The following is an 11,570-nucleotide window of genomic DNA, read 5'->3' as shown; positions in this document are numbered from 1 at the left end:
TCCAGTCACCCTGTTGAGAGCAGAGTGAGGATCACTGAGCCCCTGGTGAGCAGAGAGAATGCAAACTGCTCCGGACACGCGTCAAGCTGCTGTCTGCAGTCCTAGAGTCAGGATGTAAGAAATCCAGCTTTGTAGGATAAAGGAATAGCTTATGTTGCCTCCAAAATTAATGCTGGCACCCAGGAACTTTGTTGGTCTGCAGATGACAAAAAACACAAGAACCAAGGCCTCCTCGGTGGTCACGTGACCTTGCCAACTCCCCAAACAGCCTCTTCTCCTTGCAGCTCTGCCGAGCCTTGGCACTCAGACACTTTCGCGGCCAGTGCAAGAGAAAAGCAGGTGGATGGATAAGCGGCATGGCCTTGCTCCCGCTGTCTCTGCTGGCACTGCTGAGCTGGGGCTCGGCGTGTCACCACCGCCTCTGCCACTGCTCCAATCGGGTCTTCCTCTGCCAGGACAGCAAGGTGACAGAGATCCCTGCCGACCTCCCCCGGAACGCAGTGGAGCTGTGAGTATCAGCGCGGACAGCTGTGTGGTTGCGATTGTGGACTGAGCACTTGTGTTATTTTCACGTGAGGCCAATATCTGTTGGGGCAAACTGTGACAAAGCCACACGTCTCCCTGCCGCTCCCTGGGGCACTGAGGAGCAAGGCTGGGGTGCAAGCTGGGTCAAGGCCAAGGCAGTGGGGAAACCTGCATCCAGGGTAAAGCGAAGGGGTGCGAGTCTCCGGACGCTTCTGCTCCGGGTTCTGTACTGTCTTCAGTGGAGCCAGGGAAGTAAAGTTGAAAGCAAAGTGGACCTCAGGTGGAAGGTCTTCAGTGGTCACCTCAGGCTAGGTGACCTCCACCTGGAAGCAGGAGGATGGGCTGCTGCAAGTGGAACACGTGGGTGTGTCTCTTGAGGACTCCGGAGCCGAGAATGGCACGGGCTCCGTCTTTGCAGATGGAAGCAATTAGTTCTTGAGTTGAGATTTTGCTTCCTGGGGAAAACCAAGGGGAAACACTGTGAAGAAAGGAAGAGGAAAGGGAAGGAAACAGAGAGGGAGGGGAGGGTAAGGTGGTCTTTTCTACAGCCTTGTATTTTTATTAAATTTTTTCAGCAGCAAGTAAGCACTCTCTTCTAGTTAGGCAAGAACTAAGCCAGCATCTTGCTCTACCTTGTTTTGTTTCATAAAATAGGGATCTGATGGGTGACAGAGAGCAGTGCAGGTCTCACAGGGCGTTGAGGCAGAGCACCCCAGTGCCTGCCTTGGCAAGCTCTTCTGAGGAAAAGCAAAGCTACATCAGCTGCTAGATAAAGGAGAGAGATTATTTGTGGATTGTTTTTTGTGTGTTAATCACTGAAGGGCAGATAAAATGTCAAGCGAACTGGGACCCCAGCATGTTTGTTTGTATGAAAGAGCAATAGCTTTATTTTTCTTACTTAGGACTGAATCAGGGTTTGGTGGGCCCGAGATAGAAGAGAGATGGAAGTGGCCTGCAGCTAGGTTTTTCTGATCCCCTCATAGTCTTCCAGGTTGGGGTAATGACTTCAGTGATGACCGCAGTTGAAGGTAAATGAAGTAGCTGGCTTCCCGACTGCAGCTGCCTACCCTGTGCCTGTGAAGACACTTGCTTTTCGCTCAGACTCGCCTGGAAGCCAGCAGCCCCAACATTCTACCATGTGCATCTCCATCCTATCCCTCATCCACCTTGTAGCGCTTTCATTTTATTTCACGTGTCTGCTGGCTACTACCAAAGATGGCTAATGCGCTGTGGTCACCGCAGGCCAGCAGAAATGCCAGAAGCACGCAGGTGCACCACTAACAGACAGGGAGGTTCCTCTCACCAGTTGGCTCCTACTGTTTGCTTTATGCCCTTGCCCATATTGCTTCACAATAAAACTCCAAGTTTAGTATCATTGCTCTGTTTTTAAAATTGGACAAATCATGGACAACTTGAATAAGCTGGGCAGAGACGTCACTCCAGTTCCTGGAGAGTAGAACTGAGAAACAAACTAGAATCAATCTGTATACCTCCTGCATGGGTACATGAGTGTCTTTAGACTCCTTTCTTTTGTTCTGAGGAAATAGAAGCTCCTGGCAGGTTTGGTCCAGAAGTCTGACTTGCGGGTCATACAGCATCTCTTCCAACTCCTCCGCTCTACTGTGGAGGTAGGAGAGCTGGCATAGCTACCACCCAGGCGAATGCCCGGGAATGTGCTCCTCTCAACACATTGCTGACACCTTACCTAAGGTTTAGGCAGCCTGAAGCAACCTGGCATCCAAGAAAGACACTACGCTAGGTCAGTGGGATCAGCGGATGTACAAATGTGGAAGTGGTGCTCACAGTTCACCTTCTGGCTCGTTCTGAGAAGCCACCGATGGTCTAGTGTCTAGAATCAGAGAGACCTTCGTCCAGACCCAGGCAGTGATGATGGCTGTGGTGACAATGGTGATGTTCTCATCTGTAGAATAGTAGGAAATGCCCACTTTCCACAGAAGACCAAATCAATCAACAAATGTGAAAATGATTTGGAAAATACAGCTCTGAGATGGGTTGCAATCTCCCTCTTGTTTAAGAATAATTCCTCCCAAGGTCATTACACTTGCATCCGTGCACTTCCTCACTGAGTAAATATTTTTCTAAGGCTGTTGGTACTTGCCATAAGCTCAGGGGTGCATTTGTTCTGGCCCTCACAGAAGGAATTCTGATTTCTGACTCTTGCATCTGCAAGAGACAGTCGGTGAGTCAAGGAAGGTTCCTGTGATCTTGCTTTATTCTTCTAGAGTTTTAATTACTAAAGATACTGCAGACACACATTGTTCATCTAAAAATGGAAGGCTCAGCCATGTGAATGCAGCCATCCTTTTTTGCAGCAAGCTCAGATGGATGTGCTACTAAAGGAGAGAGGGTTCCTCGGACGGTCATTCCTGTCTTGGGAAGCCCTGTACTGGGCTGAGGGTGTGGCGCCCTCTGTACCTCTGTGAAATGCTTTCCTCTCAGCAAGCTTCCACGTCTCCTTGCAATCTCATTTGACTTGAACATACTTCACATTAGCTTGTTATCTTTAACCCTTTTTATCTACTTCTGTTGCCTTATATTTTGTTGTGATTTAAATCATTTTCCATATTTCAGAGCCATAGATCATGATATACTTAGGAGCTTAACAGTATGCCTGTTAGTCTTTTCTTAGTGGGCATTTGGTTCTGAGAGATTTATCAGTGTTCCTTCTAAAAGGAGAGCCAGTGAGTTGTGTGATTTCCAGGTGAAACGGTGTTTGATGTTTGCAAACTGCTTAGCTATGCTTAGCTGTGAAGTCATTGTTCTAAAAGCACCTTTAGATATTAAGATTCCCCAGAACACACTGCAGGAAATGTTACTCTACCCAACCTCAGCTGCCAGAAAGGATCAAGGCAGCCTGAGCTACACAGTGAAACTATCTAAATTAACCAAAGTAGAAGAAGAACTATTCAATGAGTTTATTCTATAAATTTTGGAATATATATCACAGACTAAGGCCATGAGGGAAACACTGTAATGTTACTGTCTTCTAGGTTTCTAACTTTTCCAATCATTCACATCTAATCAGTTCATGAGTGCCTTTCATAGTGCTAATAGCAGGATTTCTCCCCTTTCCTCACCAACCTTGTCCCTGGGCCCTGACCACTTATATTACTTCCTAATTGACTCCTTTCTAACAATCTCTCTTCTCCATGGTGACACGCCACTGACACCAACTGAGGACTCCCCCATTCACACTCATTTGCTGGATCAGTAGCTCACCTTTCACTCCCCGGTGAGAGCCCACACTGAAGGCTAGGGGCGAGAGGCTTTCTCGACAACACAATGTGCATGTCCGCCTCTCTGAGTCTTGATGTCATGTGTCCTGCTTATGCTTGACCTTTGCTTCTTGCGCAGCATCCGACTTACCATAATCCCACTCAAAGCTCAGCCCTTACCACTCCATCTTGATTTAATCTTGTCTTGCTCTGAACCCTGCTGCAGTTCATTTCACACTTAATCTTGTTTTCTTTTTAATTTTTCATGTGTATCTTATTTCTTCAATTGCACTGCAAATTTCCTTTGTGCTACTTATTGTGCCTGGTTCAATGCAATGTGTGTTTGGTTCCCTCAATTACATGTAGAACAAATGATTTAATAAATCAGGGGGAATTACATCTGTTTATTTGCTCTGCTTCTCAGGATATTGAAGAAAGGATTTCTATAAAGGATGGTTATTGCTCTCTCCTGCAGTGAACTACTATGGAATTTGATAGTTTTTTGGTTTTCCTTGCTTTTTTATCTGTTTGTTTTAAGAAAGTGCCTGCATGTCATTCCAAATTCTATTAATTTATGCAAAGAGAAAGAAGTCTTTTAAGTTAAAAGTTGAACATTCTCTTCTCTAGATGCACGACTCATTTCTCTTAATAATATCTTCCTCTCTATATCTAACCAGAATATTAAAAAAAAAGTGAAATCCCCCCAACAAAGCCACTTTAAGCCAGTCAGAAACTTCCAAAAAAATATTGCTTTTGCTAATTAGCATTAGCTCTCAGACCTTGAGCACTGGGCTTCCTATGTTCCATGGTTGCACTTCAATGTGGTAGTTCTTTGTGGTTATCAAAACCACACACTCAACTGTGAAGATTGCCTTCGGTGCCCAAGCCCGGATCTACCTTCTGCTTTATTTAGATACTGGTTTAAAAGAAACAAACAATAGGGGGTTCATACTAATACATATGTAATCCTTTCTCTTAAAACAAAATCAGATACCTGTTTTAGTGAGAAGTGATGCCTGTGTCCAACGTTTGCAATTTAATTGGGCTGGGGAAAGAGAGGTTTATAATCCCTACAGAAGAATCAGAAAAGTAACTGAAGGAATAGCTATAGAACTCAGTACCTTGAAAAATGAAAATTACATTGCAGAGAAAGAATCTTTTAAAGTACAGCATGAACCCTGCCCTGAGAATTGGCTAAGAGCTATAATTTCCAGCGTCATTACCAGCAATTGAAGAGTAGAGGTTTGATAGAAGTGAACTGTGCTCTCTAGGTGATGGTTGGATCCCTGTTTACCTAAAGGTGGCCACTTGTCCCTCCACACCCAACTCGGAGGGCAGCATGGTGGGTACAGGGAAAGTCACTTACCTCTTGATTAGCCTTCCCCCAAAGCCACTAATTGTGTTAGCCCATCATTATGGTCGACTGGGCTAGGCTTTTTTTTTTTTTTTTAACAGTTGTTAGATTTAGACTTTCAACTTAGTTTTATTTAGACTAAAGTCTGGAGTATGTATCCCACAAGGTCACCTAGGAGGGAAAGTAATTTTTAATTGCCTAGGATCTGATTATAATGAGATTTGGGTGTTGGCTCCTAGTCTGACCTCTTTCCGAAGCACCTCGCTGCTCGTTCTGAGTCTGACCTGAAGGCGCCGTTGCCTTGTTCTCTCATAGGGAGGAACTGGCAGATCTGAAAATGTAAGAGGAATATGTGAAAAATATTTTAATAAAGCAACCAAGCTCTTGCTGCGATCTTGAACTCACTAGATCTTTGGTCTTGAGAGGGATTGAGCTCCTCTTTCACCTCTTCTCGCAGACCTTTTCCGGCCAGGGCCACTGCAGAACTGTGCATCAGAAAAGTTGGGAAATCCACAGCCCTGCCTAAAGCCATGCTGAGGAAAAGCCTACAAAATAGAGTTTCACTTTGTCCCAGAAGTTTCAGTGAAACATAAAGATCAACTGACTGAGGAAAACTCGCAAGTAAATTATTGGAAGACTGAGCTGAAGTGATGCAGCTTCCTTGAGTCCTAAAATGTTTTACAAACATCTCAACACCAAGCCTCCCACAGCCAGTGAGCATTTTTCTAGGCCACAGAGTCCAGCAGCTGCGGGAGGCCGGCCCTGTGTAGACCCAGAGGGGGTGTGCCGGGTGAGGACGTCTCCCTTGGGTTTGATGGATTTGGTTCCGTGATTTCTAGGGCCATGCTTAGAATGCCTGCCACTCTGGTCCTCTAAATGCATACTGCATCTAATGTCATGTCAATTACTGCTATACTCTCGCTCAAATAAATGTTTGCTTTTTAAAAAGTTAATAAAAGAAAACAAGAGACAAGAAAAACACATCATAGGACTGTCCTGCTACAATGTTGTATATGGTTAGATTTCTAAATTTCTGTGTAAAAATGTGAAATTGTTTATTTTTATTTTTTTCACATTCTATGGTGATTTAAAGTTTAGCATATCAATGATTTTTGGAAAATACCTGTTCCATGTTATGTCTAAGGTGTTTGATCTTCAGAGAGTGATATTAAGCTCAAATGCCAATGTTACAGGGTAATATCATTAAGCTTCCCTTCTGGAGGGTTTACAACTTAGTTTGCAGACCAAAAAATTAGAGAAAAAGAAGGGTTACAAGGATAGCCAATATTTTGGCCCTAGTCCTTCAAGGTCAATGAGGACTCAGGACATAAGAGAACCTGTAACATCCTGTAACTCAGTAGTGTCCCAAATTTTCTGTTCAAGGAGCTTATGGGGCTATAGAGGAAAGTGATCGACAATGTATAGTGAGATTTCAAAAAGCGACATGGAAAATTCCTTCACAAATGTTTTTCTTGTTACTTTCAGGGTTTACTTATTTATTTTTATATGTATGAGGGATTGAGTACTGGATCCCCCCCCCACCCCGAGCTACATCCCAAACACTTTCATGTTTTTTTTTAAATTGGATAAGGCATGACAGAATTGCTAAGTAACACAGGCTAGGCTTGACTTTGTAACCCTCACTCCTCAGTTTCTCAGAATGCTGGGCTTACAGGCATGTGCCACGACACCCAGTTTGCTGAACCTTTTAAATTTTAAAATAATGTGGGTTCCCAGCTCTACTAGTAATGTGGCATCTAATTAAACAAGTGGCAAGTGTCTGACCACTGCACTCCTGATGTCCTTTTGGCGTTAGAAGGGCACAAGAACCAGAGGTTGGGGCCAGGCAGATGGCTCAGTAGAATAAGCGCTTCTCTGGGGTCAAGTGCTGGGGTCTGAGTTCAATCCCCCCTGCCAAAAAAAGAACCAGAGGTCCTTGAGGCCTCCAAGCCTGGCCTGGAGCCCCAGACCTGCGGCAGTGGCTTCAGCGTAAGCACTTGGTCCCCTCTATGGAAGTCTACAGAAGCCTGATGGAGAGCACAGGGTCACGTCCCGGAGGAGGCAGCTTAGTGAGCTTTCCCTTGCTTCACAGTGTCAGCCTGCCTGATGCCCTCCGAGCCTTGTCTTCCCCTTCCTGGTCCTCGCTTTGCCCACTCTCATCTCTCTCTCTCTCTCTCTCTCTCTCTCTCTCTCTCTCTCTCTCTCTTTCCATGCTCTCAAATATATCATATGTTCACTCCCTAAATAATATTACTTTCTCCAGCCTGGATGTAGCCTCCTACTCTAGTATTCTTCTTCTTTGAGAATACAGTAAGGGGGCTCATTATCCATAAATTTTCCTTTCAACAGCAGATATGTGTAAATTATATTTGCTGGACACTGTACCAGGCACTTGGGGAAAGCAATCAATAGAAGCAGGGTCCTTGCTCTTAAGAAGCTGCTGGAAATGCTCTTCAGACAAGTAACGATAATCGCGCTGCTCCTCACTCTTGCCCGCAACAGAACCCAGAACAGTCATTGTCAAAACCACCAATTTGACAGTTAATTGCATGTTTCTCTGTAGACTAGAAAATGACAGACTGGGAGCCAAGCAAGACAGACGCCCGGGGAAGCCGCAGTGAGGGCTGGCTGCTGGGCTGGCGAGCACCCAGGGACGCCTCGCTCGCAGGAGCTCGTCCCATCCAGATCTCCTCCTCTGACTCCAGAGCTGTGCAGGTCCTCCCCAGATTCCCTGTTGTTGAAAAGGTCAGCAAACCCTTGCTTTATGTTACAAGGAGAAGCCGGGCATGGAATAAAATAAAATGACCAGTGAATACCAGCAAATTACTGATAGCGTTTAACCGATGGATAACTGAATGTTTAAGTTTGACTAGTTTTCCAACTATAAAATATGAGAACCTGGACCCTTTGAGTTTAGATAAATGAGGCTGGCATGGAAGTTTAAAAAAAAGGAAGTGGTGAAATTAAGGAGGTGGTAAAATAGCAGGAAGTTTTAAAGCCATTTTAAGGCCACTTCGGGGTCTCTTCCCTTCATAATTTCTCCTCAAGCTGCTGTGTTCATGAATGCCCTTGCGTACCAGGGCAAGGTCTGCCTAGGATGGGCTGGGTGTGCCTGCTGAGGACCCGGCAGAAGCTATCATTACCTAGGCCTTGGCTGAACAAAGCCCGCTGGCCTCGACAGACAGCACGCCTTAGAAATCCCCAAGTCGGCATAAGGGGCACATTAGTAAACAGTGGCCAAGTCCTCTTTACCTTATAAGGAACTTCTGTATCTTCCAAACTTCGAGTGATTGAGCATGGCTATTTCATTTTTAGAACAGAAAAGCCAATTAAATACAAAAGAATTCTAATTTTCCATTGCCGCACTATAGCCCAAGCAGGTCCTAAGAGGCATCCCCAAAACTTTGACATTGTCATCTGCCCACAAAAACCACTAATAATCAAGAAAGGAAAAGAAGAAAGCTTCATTTCACAGATATTTGTTTGGTGGGCAAGCAGTGTGTCATTTCTCTCTGTGAGGATACCAGGGCAGGGCAGCAGAAAATGCAACACGAAAGGCCATTTTAAGTTAGAAAACGAATGGAAAAGGCAATGAAAGAAAATATGAGAATTATGGTGAACAGCAAGGAGCTCGTCTGGAAGCCTGAGGACAGTGGTACAGCTGCTTGCCGGGCCTTGCTTGGGGAAACCTGCTGAATTCCTGCGCTGAGCACACGGAGTCTTGGGATGGCATCTAGCCCACCCAAACAAAGCCTTGAGACACACAGAAAGAGCACAAACAGTTCTGACAGTCAACAGGAACTCTGCAAAGCAGCTCTTGAAAGCCGCTCTCACTGGGAGGAGTCTGGAGAAGGAAGAGCCCCCACAGTGTCAAAAGTTACAGGGACATCCATAAAAGAACCAGTGGGGTCCTCAAGTGGAGGACTCACTGTGTCCAAATCTTAAGGTCTGGAGCTGTGGGCTGATTGACTTCCCTGGAGCAGATTCTTCCAAACTCCTGCTTAGAGGGTGAAGCCCTCAAGGCCAGCATTCTTGACTGCGGCAGCTGGGAAAATGTCACCGGGGGATGTGGATGGATGATTCTGCATCTTGTATCTGTCACATCTGTTGCACCTGGTACCCTCTAGTCCAGAAGCTGCTTTACTCCCACTAAAGACTACATCACTGGCATTTGGTGCAAGCAGGTAAGGGCTCCTGCCTCACGGCTGAGTAGGAAGCTGGACTGCCTGTTACAGGAACTTTTCACCAATCATCTTTGTCCATCTCATCCTATTTCTACTTCCCACCCTGCTCCTAGGGGCGCCCACTGCCTACAGCTGATAAGCAGTCTAGAGACTATCCGGTGTAAGTCAAACTGACGGATGGTTTCCATTTCCCAGGGCCTGCCGGCTTAGCACTGCTCCATCTCCTGTGTGCATACAAATTGGAGGAATGGGGTGAGCCAAATAGCTTAGCGGATTAAAGCGCCTGCAAGCAGGTGCAGGGGCCGGAGGTTCATTCCTAGGCCTGCCCTGCTGGCCCTGCCCCCGGGGCATGCTGAGATGGCAATTGAGACTGGGCCTGGTGGCATGCGCCTGAAATCCCAGCTCTTGGAAGGCTGTAAACAACTGGATCACTCTGAGTCCAATCTAGTAGTGAGACCCTGAACATCATGTAGAGCCTTCCCTAAAATACACACCAAAGGGGGAAAAATGGGAGAAATACCTTGTGAAAGTGCAGATTCCCAGTGGGTGCACTTAGAGCGGTGCCCAAGAGTCTATGTTGCTACCCAGCTGCCAGGAGATGTTGGTAGTTCCCGAACCACATCTGTGCAGGCCTCATACTAGGCTGTCTCAGTCTTCTATTCTTGAGGCTTCATACCTCTAAAATCTTCACTTACTTTCCTCTCGGTGGGGTTTCAGGAGGAGCCAGAAGTTGTCTAATACCCCATCTCTATCGCAGAGTCCCCGTTTATTAGTCAACCTAGTCAACCTGACTCCATCTATGTGGTTCTACTCCGACCTCTTCTTGTCATAAGTGTCAGGAAACCTCTCCTCATTTTTAGTGTGTTTTACACTGTGGTTAAGTTAGTTTTTCAAATAAAAAAATTAAATATCTAAGGAATACTCTCAAGTCAGATGCCAGATGCAGTGGCCACTTCTCTGTCACACGAGATACGCTCTCCAGGAGCATCCTGACTGTAGACCGTCCACCTACTTGAAGCTTGTCTTCTCACTTCCAGCTTCTGTGACACCACGCAGGCTTTCCCACTACCTCTCATGAGGATGCTCTGTCTCTGTCGAGCTCTCTACTGCCTCCCAGAGGCCACCCAGCCCCAAACCGCTGCAGTTCTGACGCATCACCCTGGACTCAGGCGCATGTTGTGGTGACATCATCCAGTTCCAAAATTGCCAGTGGAATCTGCCTGCAGAAGGTCCGTTTTGCTCTCTGCTTCCTGGTGTAGCCCGCTAGACTGTGCCGCGTTCACTCGGACACCCTGCTCACGTGTCACAGTCCAGTAGGAGAAATGAGCGCGCCGAATCTCCTTCACCAAAGCTGTGCGGCCTATCTTCTCTTCACCTCCTCAATGGACAAATCCACGTGTTACCAAATCCTCACCTTCAGATCAACCCACCAACGGGTGCTGGTTGCGGCCCCCAAACTGTAGCCCTACGTTTCACTTTCCATACTGCCCTCGCCACCACCCCAGCCCAAGTGCCTTGCCTATCAGCCGGCTGCGGCTGCAGCTTCCCCTCCCTGGCCTCATGTGGAGTGCAGCACCCACCCCTTCCCTGCTGGCCTGCTGCAGCCCGGGCAGGGGCCTTCCCGGAGACCACCACACACCACTACTTACTGTTGCACTCGGGGTACAATGGACCCAACAGCCTTCCCTGACTGCTGGCTGTGACAGGAGATCCAGCAGAGGGCAAATCAACAGAGGCTTTTCCCTCGCTGAGCTCTGCTGGGACCACAAGGCGCCCCACCCTGGGCTCCACGGGCACATCCCTAAACACCACTGTGTTCACTTGCCCATCACACTCTGCTCCAGGCACCCTGCACCTACCCCTCACCCATTTCTGCTTTTCTAGTACAAAGAGCATGCTCTCTCCACCTGAGGTCCTTCCACTTGCTTTTTTCTTTTTGCCCAGAATGTTTTCCTCTCTTCTCTTCATGTGGCTTCTTGTCTTTCCAATCCCCACCCAAAAGGCACCCAGAACAGTCTTCCCTGGGCACTCCACTACCTTGGCATTTCCCCCGGTACTCTAGCATCTGACCCTTTACTCCTCTCATTAACTTACAGAAATGTGAATGCTTTCACTTTCTTACCTTCATCCCTTCCATCCTTGACACCAGAAACTAGAATCAGTTGAATGATGACAAGAATTTCGCACATTAAATACTACCCGGTTCCAAGTACTTATGCAGTCTGAATAAAAATTAAGTGAATGGAAGGCCCTTTCAAGCAACAAGCTAAA

The 11,570-nt window shown here is 46.6% G+C and overlaps 1 protein-coding gene across 2 annotated transcripts in view; it reads left to right on the top strand.

The window, feature by feature from the left end:
• Positions 1 to 345: 345 nt before the first annotated feature.
• The window catches only part of Fshr (follicle stimulating hormone receptor), a 193,705-nt gene continuing 182,480 nt past the window's right edge, over positions 346 to 11,570 (top strand). For both annotated transcript variants that reach the window (XM_004627690.3, XM_004627691.2), the window contains exon 1: positions 346 to 508. In XM_004627690.3, the coding sequence (XP_004627747.1) occupies positions 357 to 508 (152 nt within the window). In that variant the 5' untranslated portion in view covers positions 346 to 356. The remainder of the gene's footprint in view (positions 509 to 11,570) is intronic.

Source organism: Octodon degus, unplaced genomic scaffold (genome assembly GCF_000260255.1).
Source record: "Octodon degus isolate 3935 unplaced genomic scaffold, OctDeg1.0 scaffold00020, whole genome shotgun sequence".
NCBI classification, from domain to species: domain Eukaryota; kingdom Metazoa; phylum Chordata; class Mammalia; order Rodentia; family Octodontidae; genus Octodon; species Octodon degus.
This window is presented reverse-complemented; position numbering and strand designations above follow the sequence as displayed.